The 21274-nt window shown below is 45.5% G+C and overlaps 1 protein-coding gene across 5 annotated transcripts in view; it reads left to right on the forward strand.

The window, feature by feature from the left end:
• NRBF2 (nuclear receptor binding factor 2) overlaps positions 1 to 21274 on the forward strand; it is a 115774-nt gene that overhangs the window by 86287 nt on the left and 8213 nt on the right. The window contains exons 1-2 of one of the 5 annotated variants that reach the window (XM_089314105.1): positions 9534 to 9650; positions 9784 to 9860. The exons of 1 other annotated variant lie outside the window; for it this stretch is intronic. In XM_089314105.1, the coding sequence (XP_089170231.1) occupies positions 9831 to 9860 (30 nt within the window). In that variant the 5' untranslated portion in view covers positions 9534 to 9650; positions 9784 to 9830. Of the gene's footprint in view, positions 1 to 9533; positions 10208 to 21274 lie in introns of those variants that run through there. 3 more of the 5 variants (XM_089314106.1, XM_089314103.1, XM_008270081.5) reach the window with 3 other exon arrangements.

Here is a 21274-nt window from a genome sequence, read left to right on the forward strand (position 1 = left end):
GGAAAAACTACACACCTAGTTCTGGAATCACATGCCAAGAGATATTCCCCCCAAGATGTTCAGATCCCTAAAGGGTGGAGAAAATATTCTAAAAGACCACCTCGGTAGGACAGAGAACCGTGAAAACGACGGGTAGAGGCCAGCGCCGCAGCTCATTAGGCTAATCCTCCGTCTTCCGGCACTGGCACACCGGGTTCTAGTCCCGGTTGGGGCGCCAGATTCTGTCCCGGTTGCCCCTCTTCCAGGCCAGCTCTCTGCTGTGGCCAGGGAGTGCAGTGGAGGATGGCCCAGGTGCTTGGGCCCTGCACCCCATGGGAGATCAGGAGAAGTACCTGGCTGCTGCCACCGCAGCGGTGCGCTGGCCGCAGTACACTGGCTGCAGCGGCCATTGGAGGGTGAACCAACAGCAAAAGGAAGACCTTTCTCTCTCTCTCTCTCACTGTTCCACTCTGCCTGTCAAAAAAAATAAATAAATAAAAAGAAAGAAAAAAGAAAATGACGGGTAGAAATTTCAATCATTGGTAAAATTCTTGTTTTTCCCTCTACTGTTTTGCTATGATTTCTCCCTTTCTTTAAGCCTTCACCCAGCTTCCCAGGATCTTCAGAAGACACTGCTGTGCTAGTCTTGCTTAAGTGGGAGGTCGCCAGGGAGCACAGAGCAGAACAATTAACAATGGATTCAATAATCTTGGCACCTGGGGAAAATACTTTTGAAAAGGAGATTGGAGTCAAATCTCTCATAGAAAACATAAGAACAGTCTGAAACTTCTTCCTTCTGACTTCAGCCATTTCTTCCCTGCCATTCAAGTTCTGAGTATCCTCTCCCTCTGTGTTTACGTAAGAGTTCCATGCTCATTTCTCATGATTTCCTCGACCCCTTCCCAATGTGAGCCCATGGTTGAAATAAGGTCCAGATCGACTAGTATGTTACATCAAAGAATCAGGGAAGAGGAGAGCTGGCTGTTTGAGGTCTGTATAATTGGGGGGTGGTGAATATAACAGGTGAAGAGGATTTCATTGGGTTGTCTCTGTGTTGTGAAGTACCTAGAATGAAAACACAGTTGAAAGGTATATCCCCCATGACTGACCCCGCAAAGATCAAAAGGTGAGTTATTTTTTACAGATGGAAAACAGGGTAGCCCTACTTGTACTTAGCGGCTACAGGTCAAGGATCTTTAGGATTTGGGAGAGTTGTCTTCTGGCCTCCTTGTTTGAGAAACACTAACCTAGTACAAAGTTGATTGAAGCATTGCCTTTATGCCTTTATTGGGCTTACTTTTCCCAGGTGTCAGCTTACCGAATGGAAAACCTGCCCTGAAATTCTACTTTCCTTGGCTTCTCCTCTGTTGAACTTGGTTGAATGGAATGCCTGCCTCCTGCTTAACTTGGCTTTGTTCATAATGGCTCATGCAGAAGCAACTGAGCAACCTAGTTTCCGGACCCAGGACCTAGAGTCTGTCGACCTCACCATTCTCTGTCCTCTCTCACAGGGCCTGTTCCCGCCTGGTTTGTAAATGTTTCTAGCAAATACCCTGGAGGCAAATAGAGCTGCTAACAATAGTAAGTCTCAGCTTGAATCTCTTAGTCCTCAGGAGGGTTAACTTAGGAAAACCAAAACTAACAGCGGGTAACCCTAACAGTCTGTACTATTACTGACATCAGATGTCATTCCGGTAGATATTTAGCTGCTTACAGTGGGAAAGAGCTGGGCTTATAGCCAGAGAGACTTAGCTTCAAGACCTTCCTCAGCTGTTTACTAAGATTATGCCATTGGGGCTGGCGCCGCGGCTCACTAGGCTAATCCTCCGCCTAGCGGCGCCGGCACACCGAGTTCTAGTCCCGGTTGGGGCACCGGATTCTGTCCCGGTTGCCCCTCTTCCAGGCCAGCTCTCTGCTGTGGCCAGGGAGTGCAGTGGAGGATGGCCCAGGTGCTTGGGCCCTGCACCTGCATGGGAGACCAGGAAAAGCACCTGGCTCCTGGCTCCTGCCATCGGATCAGCGCGGCGCGCCGGCCGCAGCGCGCCGGCCGCGGCGGCCATTGGAGGGTGAAACAACGGCAAAAGGAAGACCTTTCTCTCTGTCTCTCTCTCTCACTGTCCACTCTGCCTGTCAAAAAATAAAAATTAAAAAAAAAAAAAGATTATGCCATTGGGCCACTCACCCCTTTGAGCCTATTGGGAATGAATGAGTGAGTGTACAGGGAAGACCTTGGAACTCTGAAAAGTTACAAAAGTTAAATAATTACTACGTGGAAATGGGGACAATTGAATCAATGTGAAGCAACACGAGGTTTACCTTCTGCTCAAGCTATATTCAGTCTTTAAAACAAACAACTAAAATTATAGTTAGTTTCTGTATAAAGGCAGTCTTCCCACTCATTTATGATGTTAGCAATGGATCCTCTCCAATCAAGGAATGATGCCGCAGGAAGATGAGCCCTGATACTAAACACATACAAGAAACACAGTCATAGTTTACACACCTGCTAGGCTGACAAACTGGTTCTTGAAGTTAAGCCATTGTTTCTGCCTCTTAGAATTGTTATTTTATGTTTAGTGAAAGAGTTGTCTCTCTAGACTTTGGCATATTTTTGTCCTTTATCACTTTTGTGCACACACAAAAAGGGAAGCACAAGTGAAAGAAAAACCAGTTAGAGTAGTTCTAAGGCAACACAACCTCATCACAACTGCTGCCTGGCTGACGGTGGTCATCAGGTCTATTTCACATAGGATAAAATGGAAAAATCACAGCAATGGACACTTACGTACACACCACCCTGTGTAGATGGGGAACAATTCCTTACACTGTTGTGACCCCTTGTGTGTGCCTCTCTGTTCTGTCTCCCTCTTTTTTTAAAGATTTATTTATTTATTTGAAAGGCAGGAAGACAGCCTAGCAGGTGGCATAGCAGGTAAATCTGCCACCTGCAATGCCAGCATCCCATATGGGTGCTGGTTCTAGTCCCGGCTGCTCCATTTCCAATCCAGCCCTCTGCTATGGCCTGGGAAAGCAGTAGAAGATGGCCCAAGTCCTTGGGCCCCTGCACCTGCGTGAGAGACCTGGAAGAAGCTTCTGGCTCCTGGCTTCCTATTGGCACAGCTCTGGCCGTTGCAGCCACCTGGGGAGTGAACCTGCAGATGGAAGGCCTCTCTCTGCCTCTGCCTCTCTGTAACTCTGCATTTCAAATAAATAAATAAACAAACCATTTTTTAAAAAAGAAAGGCAGAGTTACAGAAAGATAGGGAGAGATAGAGAGAGATCTTCCATCTGCTGGTTCACTCCCCAGATGGTTACAATGGCCGGAGCTGTACTGATCCCAAGCCAGGAGCCAGGAGCTTCTTCTGGGTCTCCTACTTGGGTGCAGGGGCCCAAGGACTGGGGCATCTCCCACTGATTCACCAGGTGCATAGCAGGGAGCTAGATTGGAAAAGAAATGACCAGGACATGAACCAGTGCCCATATGGGATGCAGGTATTGCAGACAGCAGCTTTACCTGTCACACCACAGCACGGGCCTGGTCTCCTTCTTTCTCTCTCTCTCTCCTTTTAAGAATTATTTTTATTTACTTGAAAGAGTTACAGAGAGAGGTAAAGCCAGAGAGAGAGAGAGAGAGAGGTCTTCCATCAGATGGTTCACTCCCCAAATGACCACAAAGGCCAGAGTTGAGCTGATCCGGAGCCAGGAGCTTCTTCCAGGTCTCTCAAGTGGGCGCAGGGGCGCAAGCACTTGGGCCATCTTCCACTGCTTTCCCAGGCCATAGCAGAGAGCTGGATTGGAAGTGGAGCAGCCAGGACATGAACCGGTGCCCATATGGGATGCCAGTGCTGCAGGCTGGGGCTTTAACTGCTGCACCACAGTGCCAGCCCCTTCCCTCTTTCTCACCATATGGACTATGACTCACCTGAACTTTGATTTTATTATTCCCTTGTTTTCTTTCCAAATATGTACCATAAACAACTGTTTACAAATATGTACCCTAAACAACACTGTTTATTCTTGTTTATGACTTGGTCAGTAAGTGGGAACTCTATCACATGTGTTCTTCAGTGACTTACATTTTCCCCTGAACATGGGTTGAGATTCATCCACTGTAATGTATACGACTGTAATTCGTTTTCATTATACAGCATCCCATTGTCTGTATAGTCTACAGCTTAATAAGCATGTGAACTATTTCCAGTTTTGTCTATTATGAATTATTTTGCTCTAAATATATTATAGTTGTCTACTGAAACATACATGTGGGAGTTTCTCCAGGGTATGTATATATCTCAGAAAGGAGTTATTAAGTCTAGTTGATAGTCCATGGATATTCCATATTCCATATTCTGATTGCCAGCACATGCTGTCACCTCTCCTTCATCCATTGAATACCTTGAAGAGACATGAATTGTCTCCTTGCTGCCCCCCCTTATGGAATTTAACTTCTACAGTCATTCTATTTTTGGAACATCTACTGTCTTCCTACTATATATGCATATTTTCATGTACCTCTCCTTGGCAACTTCCACCACTGTCCCATTTGTATCCTCTATGAGATATCTTGAATTTTCTTGTCTTTTTTTTTTTTTTAAGATTTACTTATTCATTTGAAAGTTAGAGTTACAGAGAGAGAGGGATATTCCATCCACTGGTTCACTGACCAAATGGCCACAATGGCCAGGGCTGGGCCAGAAGGAAGCCAGGAGTCAAGAGCCTCTTTCAGGTCCCCTACATGGGTGCAAGGGCCCATGCACTTGGGCCATCATCCACTGCTATCCCAGGTGCATTAGCAGAGAGCTGGATCAGAAGTAGAGCAGCTGGGACTCAGACTGGAGCCCATATGGGATGCTGGCACTACAGACAGTGGCTTAACCAGCTGCGCCACAGTGCTAGCCCCCTTGAATTTTCTCAGTTCACTGATTCTTCCTTCCTCCTCTAACACAACTAAATGCTGGCATTCTTCAGGTCTCATTCCTAGGTCTGCTGTGCTTTTCTACATACATTTTCTTGCTCTGAAATCAATGTCTTCACCTCTGCCTCTTCTGAGCTTTAGTCCTGCATTTACCTGCCGACTTGATATAAGCACTTAGATGTGTTAAAATAATAAATTGAGAAGCAAGTAGACTGAAATGGCTCTAGGAAATTGGGTTTCTACTAAACTAAAATGCAATTCAATGTAAACAGTAAAACAAAACTTAGGCTTAACCAATCAGTAGCCCCCACTAACCTCTAACTAGGGACTGGCTAGTGGCTTATATTGGGATATGGCAAATGCCTAGCTGTAGCTAGTTAAGTAATTATTCTACTTCTGTGTTCATCCCATTGCTGGAGAGAGCTCTCTATATCTCTTCTGGTTCTGAGTGATTGATTCATGAATTGCTCTTTGCTCAAACTTTTAAAGTTTAAATTGTCTACAGTTTTTTATTTTTAAATAGATGTTAAGAGGGTTATATGCCAGATAACTTGCATTAGTCCCTTCAGATCCATTTTTTTTTTTTTTTTGACAGGCAGAGTTAGTGAGAGAGAGAGAGAGAGAGAGAAAGGTCTTCCTTCCATTGGTTCACCCCCCAAATGGCCGCTACGGCTGGTGCTGCGCCAATCCGAAGCCAGGAGCCAGGTGCTTCCTCCTGGTCTCCCATGTGGGTACAGGGCCCAAGCACTTGGGCCATCCTCCACTGCCTTCCTGGGCCACAGCAGAGAGCTGGACTGGAAGAGGAGCAACCGGGACTAGTAACCGGCGCCCCAACTGGGACTAGAACCTGGGGTGCCGGCGCCACAGGCAGAGGATCAGCCAAGTGAGCTGCGGTGGCGGCCTCTTCAGATCCATTCTGCACCCCTCACTGCCTTTCTCCCTGCACTTGGAGGCTGATCTTACAGTTGCATTAACGAGCTCCCTTGTCTTCAGCTTCTGGTTGGGTTTGGCCAATGGGGAACCCAGCAGGAGGTCAGAAGAGAAAAGGTCCGTTCTTTCTGTGATTCTTCTTTGCAAGGCCATGCAGGCTGGTGTAGCCTTGCTTCTTTGAGGCGTACTCCTCTGTATTCTTCCTTTGGTAACCTCTTCCTCTTCTTACCCATTTCCTCAGAGCCTAGGAGTTACTGCTTTTATCATATGAATACTAAATTCTACCCACTCCTCTATAAATAGTTCCCTTATTAAAATCTCCAAGAATTATCATATTTAGAGTATGTCATTGAGTTCCTATTGATACAATCTGTGAGAGTCTAAATAAAATTCCCCAGGAATATCCAGGACCTAATCTGTAGAACCTGTGAATGTTATCTTACATAGCAGAGGTATTTTGCATGTATGACTAAGTTAGTCTTACATTAGGAAGATGTTCCCTGATTATTGGATGAGTCCAGTCCTTATAAGAGGAAGGCAGAGGATTTTTGGAGAAAGTAGCCAGGTGACAAAAGCAAAAAGAAGTTTGAAGGTGCTATGCTGCGGGCTGGGAAGAGGGACTCTGAGTCAAAGAGCACCAAGAATGTAGTTCTAGAAGCCAGAAAAGGCACTAGGGGAAGAGGGCTCTGCCGACACCTTGGTTCTGGGGCTGTGAAACCATTTTGGACTTCTGGCTCAGAAGTCAGAACTGCAGGAGAGTAAACTTCTGTTGCTTCAAGTCATTAGACGTGTGGCAATTTCTTACGGTAGCCATAAAAAACTAAAACAGAACTTCTGATTTCCCCTACAAATCAGGTCCTCCCTAATTTTCTACACCTGGCTGTTTAGAGCCCTCCCTCCCCCATATTTTGCACTTTTTACTTCCAATCCATCACTAGTTCTTTTTTTTTTTTATTTTTATTTTTTACTTTTTGACAGGCAGAGTGGACAGTGAGAGAGAGAGAGAGAGAGAGAAAGGTCTTCCTTTGCCGTTGGTTCACCCTCCAATGGCCGCCGCAGCCGGCACGCTGCGGCTGGCGCACCGCGCTGATCCGATGGCAGGAGCCAGGTGCTTCTCCTGGTCTCCCATGGGGTGCAGAGCCCAAGCACTTGGGCCATCCTCCACTGCACTCCCTGGCCACAGCAGAGAGCTGGCCTGGAAGAGGGGCAACTGGGACAGACTCTAGTGCCCCGACCGGGACTAGAACCTGGTGTGCCCATGCCGCAAGGCAGAGGATTAGCCTAGTGAGCCGTGGCTCTGGTCCTTCACTAGTTCTTTCAATGTGATGCCCACCAGTATGTCCTGAGTGTATCTACTTCTCTTGCAGTTTCTGACACAAGGAAGAACACCATAACTATCTAGAGTCCACGCATGAATGCATCTTCACAGCTAAACCATTGCAGTCTAAGCTGCCTTAGTCACCTAACCAATTAGTTTATCTGTTCTTTTACCTTAGTCCTCCTACAATCCATTCTTCCCATTGCATGAAGAGCAATACTTTTTTTTTATTTATTTTTATTTTTTTTGGTGCCACAGGTGGAGGATTAGCCTAGAAGAGCAATGCTTTTTTAAAAACTTGGGCCAGCGCCGCAGCTCACTAGGCTAATCCTCTGCCTTGAGGCGCCGGCACACCAGGTTCTAGTCCCGGTCGGGGCGCCAGATTCTGTCCCGGTTGCCCCTCTTCCAGGCCAGCTCTCTGCTGTGGCCAGGGAGTGCAGTGGAGGATGGCCCAAGTGCTTGGGCTCTGCACCCCATGGGAGACCAGGAGAAGCACCTGGCTCCTGCCATCAGATCAGCGCAGTGCGGCAGCCGCAGCACGCCAGCCACGGTGGCCATTGGAGGGTGAACCAACGGCAAAGGAAGACCTTTCTCTCTGTCTCTCTCTCTATCACTGTCCACTCTGCCTGTAAAACAAAACAAAACAAAACAAAAAACAAAAAAAAAAAAAACAAAAAGACTTGAAATTAGAGATCAGCGCTGCAGCACCGTGGGTTAAGCTGCCACCTGTGATGCTGGCATTCCATATGGGCCCAGAGTCCCAGCTGCTCCAATTCTGATCCAGCTCCCTGCTAATTCACCTGGAAAAGCAGCAGAAGATGGTTCAAGTCCTTGGACCCCTGTAGCCACCTGGGAGATCTGGAGAAATCTCTTGGCTCCTGGCTCCTGGCTTGGACCTGGCCGTTGCAGCCATCTGGGGATTGAACCAGTGATTGGAAGATCTCTGTCTCTCCCTCTCACTCTTTTTGTAACTTTGCCTTTTAAATAAGTAAATAAATATTTTTTAAAAAATCTAAATTAAAGTAGATTACTCCCTATCTTAAAATCCTTCACTTACTTCCCAGTGCATTTTGGATAACATTCACATGCTTCACTTTGCACTTAAGACCATCTATGTTCTGGAAGTTGTCATCGTCTTTTGCCTCTTTCCTTCACCCTAACTGCAGCCTTTTACTATTATTACCATTGGCTTTAAAGTGTGATAAAGACATTTCCTCTACTTAGAAGGTTCTGTGAAGGGCCAGCGCTGTGGCACACTAGGTTAATCCTCTGCCTGCGGCGCCAGCATCCCATATGAGCACAGGGTTCTAGTCCCAGTTGCTCCTCTTCCAGTCCAGTTCTCTGCTGTGGCCTGAGAGGCCAGTGGAGGATGGCTCAGGTGCTAGGGCCCCTGAACCCGCGTGGGAGACCAGGAGGAAACACCTGGCTCCTTGCTTCAGATGGGCACAGCGCCGGCCATAGCAACCATTTGGGGGAGTGAACCAACAGAAGACCTCTCTCTCTCTCTCTCTCACTGTCTGTAACTTTATCTGTCAAATAAATAAATAAAAATCTTAAAAAAAAAAAAAAAAAGCAGCTCTGTGAAACGTTCCATGACCTCCCTACCCCATCTTGGTTACTCTGAGTTCCGTACCTGTTCCCTTTGCACTATAACTCACAACTATTTGTTAAGTGATTCCATGACAGAAAGAACCTGGCACAGTGATTTGGTACACAATTGGTAAATAAGTCGAATATTATATTTGCCTACTTGTGTTCTTTAAAAGTTTTAAACATTTATTTAAGAGGCGGGGAAGTGCTAGAGCCCACAATACTGAGGACAGGGCAGAGTCAAGCTCCAGGAATTCAGTGCGGGTCACCTACATGGATGGCAGGAATCCAGTGCTGCCTCCCAGGATCTGAATCGGCAAGAAGCTGGCGTCAAGAGCCAGAGCAAAGGCTCGAACCCAGGCACTTCGCTTCGAGACGTGCGCATCTTGACCGCTGGGTTAAATGCCTGCTCACAAAGTTGGCTATTTGTGACCCATGTAATGTGCTTTATTAGTTTGTAACTTGAGGGCAGAGCCCCGCAGAACTCAAATCTCTAGGGAAGTCCTGTGCAGTGCATGGGTTAACATTACTTATATCAGCTCTTTGGGGAAAAAAAAAATCAATGAGGTACACGGATAAAAGTGAGAAGGGGAGAACAAGAAAGGTGTACCTCAGCCGAGTAGACCTGGGAAAACGTCCGGCTGGAAGGAAATGAAAGAACACACACGTTAAATAACCAACAAAAAGGCTGCAACTCCCCCACGTGACATCAGAGTAGACTTCCAAAAGCTGAAAATTCGCCTCTCGCGAGAGGAAAAACTGCCCACGCGCGAGCGAACGCCAGCCGCTGCCCCGCCCTCTCTGAGCCCCACCCACACCCGTCCTAACTCCCACCTTGAACCAGCCGCCGGCACGTGTGACGTCAGGACGCTGTGCGTGGCCGCGGCGGCGGCGGCGGCGGCGCAGGCGGCGGATTCGCGGCGCGGCGCCGGAGAAGGAAGTGGTGTGGTTGTTGCTGTCTTTTCTCCCACCGCTGGCTCCCGGGGCGCGGAGAGGGGGCGCCGTCTCCGCCGCTGCGCCGCCCTCCGTGTCTACGCCCCTCCATGTTCTCCGGCGCCGCTGCTCCGCTTCCTCAGGCCACCGCTTACCCCGGGGTCTATGGAAGTAATGGAAGGACCCCTCAACCTGGTGAGTGGCCCACGGCCGGGCGCGTCCGCTCTCGAGTGCCTTTGCCTCAGGAGTTGGGTCCTGTCTCGGGAGTGGGAGTGCAGGTTGACACTGGAGGCCAGGAGGCGGGTTTGGCACGGGTGGTCGCAGAGACTGGGGGGCGCAGCACGCAGGCCCTGACCCGCACACAGGGTCCTGGGCGAGCTGCCCCAGACTTTGTCCTCCTCGCGGAATTCCTGGGAGGCTGCGACTACCTCGGGTGTGCCCTGTTGCAGGGTCCCAGGCACGGGGGTGTCACCAGCCGGGGGAATGCCTCCAAACGCCACGTAGCAGCCTGGAAGGACACCGAAGCCGGCCAGGCAGAAACGGTGTGTGATGCTGGGTTGAACTTCCAGTTGGGGTCTGAGTGTGCCTCTCCGCTTTGGAGGAATGGAGTACCAACTCCCTCCTCGTTTTTCTTACCCATGTCTCGTGTTCAGATACAGCGACGGAGCCTCACTTCTCCCCCAGTATAGTAGAGACAGCTGGTTTTTGGTCGACTTCATCGCTAGGCATCTTGAAAACACGAAAATGTTTGTGGTTCCCAGCTTTAGTGCTGATTGCCTATTTTATTATAGTCTTAGGGATCTCAGGTGTTGCGATTAAAACACACAGCCACCCACCCACCGCCAAGAAAAGCAAGTTCTTTCCAGACTGGCCACTTCATCTTTCGGTTTCCCACAGAGTGTACCTATGTTGGATGCAAACGTCAAGTTGATTAAGGTTGCAGACAAATAACTTTTGAAGTCACAGGTTTGCAATCCATTTGAGGTGATGGGACTGGGAAAAGGTTATGGAGGTTTTGTTTCTCACGTTGGAATTCTGAACCCTCGTGTGTGGAAGAACCCTGGAATGGTTCTAACTAGAGAAGCAGTGGAACTTGGTGGTTTAGGGTTATAGGTTCTGGGTCATTTGGCACAGCAGCTAAGACTGCGGGACATACAATTCTCACATCAGAGTGCCTGGGTTCAAGTCCCATGGTTGCTTCGAATTCAAACTGAATGCTAATTTGCAGCCTATGAGGTAGCAAGTCATAGCTTAAGTACTTGGATCTTTACCTCTCGCTTGGGAGATCCAGATTGTATTCTGGGCTCTTGGCCTAGGCCTCAGGCAGTTGTGAGCATTTTAGAGTGAACCACCTGATAGAAGATTAATCTCTCTGCCTTTCAAATAAAATGAGAACTTAGACACAGACACAGACACACACGTACACGTAAAGACTCAAGCCAAACTGCTAGGATTTGCATTCTGGCTTTGCCACTTGACAGCTGTGTAACTTTGGGCAAATTACTTAACTCTGTTTCGGGTTTGTTAGGATTGGGGAGTAAATAGATGTGTAAAGTGCTTGGAATTGAGTCAGGTACCCAGTACAGTGTAAGAGTTAGCTATTATAATAATACCTTCAGTCCTTACGTTAAACCTCTTATGGAGTGACGCTCTGGAACTGTTGAGCTTCGTAAACCTATAGGTTAGGACCTAAAGCTAGGATTGGAAATGGCTGAGGAGCCTCCTCCAGTTTCATTAAGCTAAGCTGTGCGCCCATTAGTAACCATTGTTTATACTTGAGAATTGGGCTACATTTGTGTCTTTTTAAAAACCACAGAAATATCTTGTATCTTTGTTTTTAGGGTGTCATACAGTTCGTAATGAAATATAATGGATGACTCTCAATACTGAGACTTCATGGGAATCTTACTAGAAATAAGTAGCAGTTTACAAAGTGCTTCAGAGTTCAAGTGTCCTTGCAGCATGACCATTGGTTCAGTTCCAGTTAGTTTCCACTTTATTTGGAGGCAGGTTGTAGCCTAACCCCAGCCAGCTGCCCACAAGTGTGCAGTGTCTTATGAGAAAACTGAAACTGGGCAACAGTTGTACATGGAGCAGTATCACCAGTTTAGGAAATATTAGCGAAATGGCAGCAACAATATTTTCTTTTTATAGGAGAGTTTTGAAGCAGTCCCGTTAAGACTAGCATAATTCCATAAAACTTAAGTGGGCAAATGTCAGAAATATGAATTTTTAAATCTTTTTGCAGTTCAAAAGATCTAATTTCAAATCTAGTTGTTTATTGGAACAGAGATTAACATTTACTGGAATGATCTTAACTGTATGTTGTAGTAATTCAGTTGTCATTCAACATTATAGCTTTTTTAAAGCTATTACATTCTTTTATATCAGTGGATACCTAAGTATATTGTTGAGTCAGTGTGGTTGTTGTCAGTGCTATGATTTAATGAGTGCCTTTGAAAATCTCACTAGTATACACAGGCTTTTGAAATAGCATCACAGTGTAGTCTAAATTTATTGTTTAGGGACTACAGTACATAGATGTATAGTTCTTTGTCCTCAGAATATCCTTGTAATTTATTCTTTCCCAGTTTTATAGATGAATAAGCTCATATTGAGAGAAATTAAGTAATTATAGGTCAATGGCTCAAGTACATTGTGGATCACAGTTCATTTTGATATCATGACTTCTTTCTAGCAATGCTTCTATATTCATGTTCTCATCGTCTTCATTTCACTATGGTCCTTACTGAAGTGTAGCTTGTGTTAGCATTTAGTGCTGCTGCTGTAGGGTTGATTGTTTCATGTTAGGTTTGCAGCAAGAGTTTGTAGACTTATTTCCTCACAGTGAATTTTAAAAGATATCTTGGAGAGTAATTTGAAATAGATATTTTTAATCTGTTGTATAGATAATGTGGCTTAGTTATATTACCTGAAGATTTATTTTATTTGAAAGGTAGAGTTGCAGAGAGAGAGGATCGGAGAGACAGAGATCTTCCATCCACTTGTTCACTTCCCAAATGGCCACAACTGGGCCAGGTCCAAGCCAGGAACTTTGTTGGGTCTCCCAAGTGGGTGCAGGGGTCTGAGGACTTGGGCTGTCTTCTGCTGCCTTCCCAGGAGTGTTAACAGGGATCCGATGGGAAGCAGCTGGGTCTCGAACTGGTACCCATATGGGATGCTAGTGTCGCAGGTGGTGGCTTAACCCCTTATGCCACAATACTGGCCCCAGTCCATTTCTTTTAAAGTTGGTCAGAAGCAAAATAAGATAAATGTTATTTCCATTAAAGGAAAAAATAGCTGGTCTTTGGACTTTGAGTTGTTTTGTTAGCTTTTTTCTTTTTGTCAAATTTTTAACATGTAAAAATTATACCATAAAGTTACTTAGTGTAGACTGAGGCATTTCTTTTCATACATGTCATTTTAGTAGTGTGAATGTTGATAGCAAATGTTAAACATTAGATAATTTCTAGTTCTTCAGTTTGTTTGCTGTGAGTTTGAGAAGTGATGCCAGATTTTTTTTTTTTTTTTTTTTTTTTTTGGCAGGCAGAGTGGACAGTGAGAGAGAGAGAAAGGTCTTCCTTTTTGCCATTGGTTCACCCTCCAATGGCCGCCATGGCTGGCGCGCTGCGCTGATCCGAAGGCAGGAGCCAGGTACTTATCCTGGTCTCCCATGGGGTGCAGGGCCCAAGTACTTGGGCCATCCTCCACTGCGCTCCCTGGCCACAGCAGAGAGCTGGCCTGGAAGAGGGGCAACCGGGACTAGAACCCGGTGTGCCGGTGCCGCTAGGTGGAGGATTAGCCTAGTGAGCCGCGGCCCTGGCCGCCAGATCTTAATTTATAAATGACTGTTGCTCATGCTTGTTTACCTACCCCAAAGGGCAAGGTCCATGTGACTGTGTGACCATAATTGTTGTCTGAGTGTTTGTCCTTTAAAGAGTACTGGGAATATATTTATTGAGTAATTGAGCTTCTCCTTAGAGTGGTCAGTTCTCACATAGGTAAGTAAAGAAACCTCCAAGCTTCTCATCTAAGAAAAGGAATCTGATAACATGGTGCAGAGAATATCCATGTACATACCTGGAGACTTTCTAACCATCCCATGATAACTATACTGATATTGGCAGTAAAATCTTTAAAGTAAGAAGGCTGTTTGAACCTCTTCCTTGTTGCCTTGAAAAACTGCAAGGAAAATTCATCCTCTGTTGCAAGCAAGGCTGGGCTTAATGGAAACACCCTGGGGAAAGGTGGTAGGGCACTAAAATATATCCAGCAATTAGTAATGGGGGAGGGGGACATCTTACGTAGATTATTTATCTGGTCCTCTAAACAGCTATAGGACAGATTCCTGTTTTTCACAGATGAAGACTTTGAAATTCAGAGTAAGTGGTGACAATGGGATTTGAAAGCAAGAGTCTAAATAAATATTGATCTTTTTATTATATCAGCATTTGTTCATGTTGAATGATCACAGTGAGAATTTTTTACAGAAAAGCAACACATACGTATGTGCATTACAACAGAGCTGTTAGATTATGAAAGGTGCCTCCTGGAATTGTGCAGAAAGCAGGGATTCATAAGTTTCACCGAAACAATGAAGTTTTTACTACTTACATTCTGTAACATTTACTTTTATATTAAAAAAAACTAGTTGTCACCCACTAGATTGATTTCACAACCTGTTAGTGGCTTGCATGCTGTAATTTGAAAGGTACTGTACTAGATTCTCACTGTCTTTACAGCGGATGGTGGCAGTTTTGAAGAAAAGCAAGCTAAACTGGAAACTACAGGAGGACAAAAAGATTTGGATGGGAGAAATTGAACCTTAGATTTAAAATTAAAAAGAAGTCGTCCTGAGGGGTGAACTTTTTTAAAAATTTTTTTTATTTTTTGACAGGCAGAGTGGACAGTGTGAGAGAGACAGAGAGAAAGGTCTTCCTTTGCCACTGGTTCACCCTCCAATGGCCGCCGCGGCTGGCGCGCTGCGGCCGGCGCACCACGCTGATCCGAAGGCAGGAGCCAGGTACTTCTCCTGGTCTCCCATGGGGTGCAGGGCCCAAGCACTTGGGCGATCCTCCACTGCCTTCCCGGGCCACAGCAGAGAGCTGGCCTGGAAGAGGGGCAACCTGGACAGAATCCGGCGCCCTGACCGGGACTAGAACCCGGTGTGCCAGTGCCGCTAGGCGGAGGATTAACCTAGTGAGCCACGGCGCCGGCCAAGGGGTGAACTTTTGCTGCAGTGGTCGTACACTAGTTGTATACTGCTTGGGATGCCTGGGTTTGAGAGCTGGCTCCGCATCCGATTGCAGATTCCTACAAATGCATACCTGGGGAAGCAGCAGGTCATGGCTCAGGTACTTGAAACCCTGCTGCCCATGTGAGAGACCTGGTTTGAGTTCCACCCTTCTGGCTCCATCCTGGTCTGGCTTACCCCTGGCTATTGCAGGCATTTGGGTACTGAACCAGTAGATGGAAGATCTCTTGTTTCTGCCTTTCAGATAAATGAAAATAATAATAATTGTTTTTTAAAAAAATTTCCTGGACTTCTCTAACACTTGAACAGTTATCCTAAATATAATTATATTACATTAGTTGGATGGTCCTTTCCATGCTCATTGTTCAGAGGTAATACTTGCCACTTGTTTGTAGGAGACTTGTGAGTTGATCGGGAAAGAGAATGAATGAAGTTTCTTGTTTGCTCCCAACTGAAGGTACTACCATAGGGTCAGGCATATGTTAGATTTTCTTTTGCCTTCCTTTTGGTTCTTTATACTGTGTAGTGTTCCTTTTCATCTTTATGTACAGCTTTTACAAAGGAAATGAAATAAATTAGAAATTATGAAAGGTAATAGTTTTCTCTTTTGAAAAAGACAACATTGAACCTATTTTTTGTTCTAAAATTTTTACTTAATTTCATTTTATTTGAGATACAAGAGAGCTTTCATCTACTGGGTCACTCTCCAAATGTGTGCAGCAGCTAGGGCAGGCCAGGCTGGAGCGAGATGGTAAAGAACCAAGTAAGTGGGCTATCTGCTGCTTTCCCGAGTAGGTATTAGCAGGTTGTTGGAATTGGAAGTGGAAGAGGTGGAACTTGAACTAGGTTCTCTGATATGGGATGTGGGTGACCTAAGCACCATCTTTTTTTTTTTTTTTTTAAGAGTTTATTTACTTTATTTGAAAGGCAGAGCTACAGAGAGGTAGAGGCAAAGAGAGAGGTCTTCTATCTTCTGGTTCACTCACCAGATGGCCATAACAGCTGGAGCTGAGCCAGTCCAGAGCCAGGAACCAGGAGCTTCTTTCAGGTCTCGCACATGGGTGCAGGGGCCCAAGCACTTGGGCCATCTTCCACTGCTTTCCCAGGCCATAGCAGAGAGCTGGATCGGAAGTGGAGCAGCTGGGGCTCGAACCAGTGCCCATATGGGATGGCAGCACTGCAGGCGGTGGTGGCTTTACTCACGACTGCCATGGCGCTGGCCCTTAAGAACCATCTTAACTGCTGTGCCAGATGCCTACCACAAACTTGTATTTTTTTTTTTTTTAAGATTTCACTTATTTATTTGAGAGATAAAGACAAAGGGAGAGACAGAGTGCAAGGTCTTCCATCTGCTGGTTCACTCCTCAAATGGCCACAGTGGATGGGGCTGAGCTGATCTGAAACCAGGAGCTTCTTCCAGGTCCCCCACACAGGTGCAGGGGCCCAAATACTTGAGCCATCTTCCACTGCTTTCCCAGTCCATAAGCAGAGAGCTGGATCGGAAGTGGAGCAGCCGGACACGAACTAGCGCCCACTTGGGATGCCGACACTGCAGGCAGAGACTTAGCCTACTGCACCACAACTTTGTGTTTTTAAAGCAGCATGTAGAGTTAAGAAAGTACTTGTCAGTGAGGTTACTTAGTAACCTGGTTCTAGTGGTTAGGATTTTTGTTGGTGGCGGATGATGGGTACAGACTTGAAATTAGTTTAAACCCAAAGGGATAACTTATTGGACTACAAAGACACAGGAAGGGCAGGGTACAGTGTAGGTGGGTCCAAGAACTCCTGAGACCTTGTAATCAGATGTTGTCAGGAGTCTCCTCTTTGCCTCGGCAGGCCTGGCTGCTTCACACCTGGCTGGCCTCTGAATCTCACAGTCGTGATAGGCACGTGAACGTTTCTTGACAGACTTTCTGATCCTAAATTTGAAAATCTGGGGGAAAGAAATCTTTATGTGTCCAGAGGACAAGATAATATAAGAATATAGCCATTCCCAAAAGAACTATATATAGCTTGTCTAGGAAGAAGTATAGCTTGCAGAGAGAAGTGGTGGATGGGACTATTTTGTTTTGAATTTCACAACTATTATTTTAAATTATCGAGTATATTTATAGGATTACTTTTAATGACTTACTCTACCAAGAGTAGTATTTTATTAATATGAATTTTTTTTAAAAGATTTATTTATTTACTTGAAAGGCAGAGTTAGAGAGGGAGAGAGACAGAGATCTTCCACCCACCGGTTTACTCACCAGCTGGCTGCAATGGCTGGAGCTGAACTCTCCAAAGCCAGGAGCTTCCTCTGGCTCTTCCACGTGAGAGCAGGGGCCCAAGAACTTGGACTGTCCTCCATTGCTTTTCCCAGGCACATCAGCACAGGGAGCTGGATTGCAAGTAAAGCAGCTGGGATTCAAACCAGTGCCCCTATGGGTTACCTGCGCCACAAGCAGTGGCTTTACCTGCTAAGACACAGTGCTGGCCTCTGTGACATCTTTAAAGGTAGTTTTTTTCTTTCTTTTAAGATTTATTTGTTTATTTGAAAGTCAGAGTTACAGAGGCAGAGAGCCAGCGAGTGAGTGAGATAGCAAGCACGGTATCTTCTATTCGCTGGTTCACTCCCCAGATGGCTGCAACGGCTGGAGCTGCACTGATCCAAATCCAGGAGCCAGGAACTTCTTCCAAGGTCTTGGGTCATCTTCCACTGCTTTCCCAGGCCATAGCAGAGAGCTGGATCGGATGTGGAGCAGCTGGAATTCAAACCGGCGCCCATATGGGATGCTGGCACTGCAGGCAGCTAGCTGTTTTACCTGCTGTGCCACAGTGCCAGCCCCAAAGGTTGTTTTAAAAATAAAAATTAGTACTACAATAAGTTTCCTACATTATCTTCAGTTATTTAAAAACACAGTTTAGCCTGGTATACCTAACTACATTGTTAACTTTTTTTTTTAAGATTTATTTATTTATTTGAAAGGTAGATGTACAGAAGAGAAAGAGAAAAATCTTCTATCTACTGGTTCACTCCCCAGATGGCCACAATGGCTGGAGCTGCACTGATCCGAAGCCAGGAGCTGCTTATGGGTCTCCCACACGGGTGCAGAGGCCATATTTCACTGCTTTCCCAGGTCATAGCAGAGAGCTGGATTGGAAGTGGAGCAGCTGGGATTCGAACCAGCGGCCATATGTGATGACACTGCAGGCGGCAGCTTTACCTGCTACGCCACAGCGCCGGCCCTCGTTGTCAACTTTTTGATAGCAGCTACTTCCAGCAGTTTTATTGTTTTTCATATTATTTAGCATACAGATGTTGTACCAGGTACTATTCTGTGCACTGTGATATTTTAAATAATTTTCACAACCACTCTTTTAGAAATGAGGAAACTGAGGCAAGTAGTTAAGAAAGCCAGGTTTATTTGTCTCATAATTGTTGAAGCTGAAATTGTAAGCTTAGGCAGTAAGACTATCCATTCTGTTCATGCTAATAAGAATTTAGTAGGAATTGTACTTCTTTTTAAAATAGGACATTTGTTTACATTAGTACCAAAAAACCTAGAGTAGTCACATATTTTTAATGGAATCTATGATATCTGAGACTATAATAAAACATTGGCAGGGTAAGTTTTTGGGGTTTTGCTCTCACCGCTTGATAACTTTTATTGGTGTTGAACAGTTGAGTTAGCAGTTGATTCTGTCATCAGAGCATGGGGTTTAGTTAGGGAGCCAAATTAATATCCATATTTCAAGGTAGAAAGTGATCTAAGTCCTCGTAGTAGTGTTAGCATAGGACAGCCTCAGATATCCTCCTGTCTCTGTTTCTCGAAGTGTGTCCGTGAGCAGCAGTTTCAGCCTCAAGTAGAATCTCAAGCTTTATTCCCATCTGTGGAGTCAGAGTCTGCATTTTTATAAGAGCCCCAGGTGATTAGTATTCCCATTAAACCTTGAGAAGCACATCTTTGGTCCAAAGCCATCATTTTACAGGTGAGGAAATGGGATTCTTAAGGTCCAAATAACTTAGCTGCTTTAGTCAAAGAGCCAGCTCTTGATTCCAGAACCCTGGTTCTTGGTAGGGCTAGGTATGAGGTAGATTGGGATTTCAGAGGAATTTGCTCGCTCTGTTGGGCTGCTTTGAAAGTTCAGAGGTAAACCTACAGATTTACCCTTCCATTCCTTTTTTCTTGCCTACCCGGAATCTTGTTGAATGCCACTTGCTGTAACAGTATAATCAGAACATGTTCATTAGAGAAATCTTGGTAATCATCACTGCTTGTGTTAGCTTGCTTCATCATGTACATTACCGTCCTCAAAGATCTGTGCCATTTCTGGCTATTGGGAAATACTTACGTGTTCAGAACATATTTTTTGCTCAGTTCAAAACTCCGTGGTTAAAATTCATCCATTAAGTCTCCAGTCATTTCTTGTGACCATTGTTCTCAAGAATAAAATGTGACTTAGAGAAGTATTTGTTTAATTACTGTTTGAAAAAGCCTCTGAAACAAGGGGATGATCTTGCCTTTAAAGAGTGTTGATTATTTCTTCTTGCAAAAATAGAAGTGGGGAAAATATAAACAGCATGTGTTGATGGAAGTGCCTTTTCTACTTTTGTCTTCACCTCTGTTTCACACCGGCTACATGCCCAGAATATCTGTAAGCCCAGTTGTAAAATGATTCTCCAAAGTGTTTTTATGAGGCATCAATAACACATCTCTTTTTTTCTAATTAAAAAAAATTTGAGAGGCAAGTAGCTGGACACCTCCCATCTGCTGTTTTATTCCCCAAGCATCCAGGTCAGTCCAGGTCTTCGATGTGGATGGCAGGAAACCACGTATTTGAGCCATCACTTGCTGCCTCCCAGTGTGTGCATTAGTAGGAAGCTGGAATTGGAAGTGGAGACAGATCTCATAAACTAGGCATTCCATTGTGGGTTGGGGTGTCCCAAGTGATACCCTAACTGCTGTTCCAGAAGCTATAATGGGACATTTTTTGAATAGTATTCAAGATAAATCATTTTATATCTAACTAAAAAAGATTTGCTTTTTTAAAAAGTGATGTTAAAAAAACAACATAAATGTTTAAGGAGATAGGTTTATCCTGATTTGAGCATTACACAAATATCAGAATATCACATGGTACCCCCATAGTTATGTGCAGTTTTGTGTTAAATTTTTAAAAAACTTTACCTTAACCACATATAGTTTAAATATTTATTTAAATGATAGAGTAACAGGGAGAGATCTTCCATCCACTGGTCTCCCCCCTCAAATGCCACAGCAACCAAATCTAGGCCAGGCCACGCCATGGCACACTTGGTTAATCCTCCTCCTGTGGTGCTGGCATCCCATATGGGTGCCAGATTCTAGTCCTGGTTGCCCCTCTTCCAGTCCAGCTCTGCTGTGGCCCGGGAGTGCAGTGGAGGATGGCCCAGGTGCTTGAGCCCTGCACCTGCATGGGAGACCAGGAGGAAGCACATGTCTCCTGGCTTTGGATCGGCATAGCTCCGGCCGTAGCGACCAATTTGGGGAGTGAACCAACGGAAGGAAGACCTTTCTCTCTTTAACTATCTAACTCTGTCAAATAAATTAAAAAAAAAATTGTTTAAAAAAAAAATCTAGGCCAGGCCAAAGACAGGCACCAGGAACCCTATCCACATCTTCCACATGAGTGGCAGGAACCCAAGAACCTGAGCCATCTTGTGCCTTCCCAGATGCATTAGTAGGGAGTTGGATTGGAAGCAAAGCAACCAGAATAGGAACTGGTTCACTTATATGGGATACCAGTGACAAAAGTGGCAGCTTAACCTGTGGTGCCACAATGTTCTCCCTTAAGTGTACAATTTAGTAGTGTTAAATAAATTTACATCATTGTGCAACAAATTGCTGAAACATTTCATCTTATAAAACAAACCATGCCAGTTGAACAGCTACTCCCTCCTCCTTTTCCTCTCATTCAGTTCTAACAATTTCTGCCATTCTATTTTCCTGTTTGTGTGACTATGAATATCTCATTTAAGTGAAATCATACAGTATGGTTTTTTTTTTTGTTGTTTTTTGACAGGCAGAGTGGACAGTGTGAGAGAGACAGAGAGAAAGGTCTTCCTTTTTGCCGTTGGTTCACCCTCCAATGGCCGCCGCGGCTGGCGCGCTGCGGCCGGCGCACCGCGCTGATCCGAAGGCAGGAGCCAGGTACTTCTCCTGGTCTCCCATGGGGTGCAGGGCCCAAGCACTTGGGCCATCCTCCACTGCACTTCCCTGGCCACAGCAGAGAGCTGGCCTGGAAGAGGGGCAACCGGGACAGAATCTGGCACCCCGACCGGTACTAGAACCCGGTGTGCCGGCGGAGGATTAGCCTAGTGAGCCACGGC

This window comes from Oryctolagus cuniculus, chromosome 15 (genome assembly GCF_051225735.1).
Source record: "Oryctolagus cuniculus isolate XC-2025 breed Fujian yellow rabbit chromosome 15, ASM5122573v1, whole genome shotgun sequence".
Lineage (NCBI taxonomy): Eukaryota > Metazoa > Chordata > Mammalia > Lagomorpha > Leporidae > Oryctolagus > Oryctolagus cuniculus.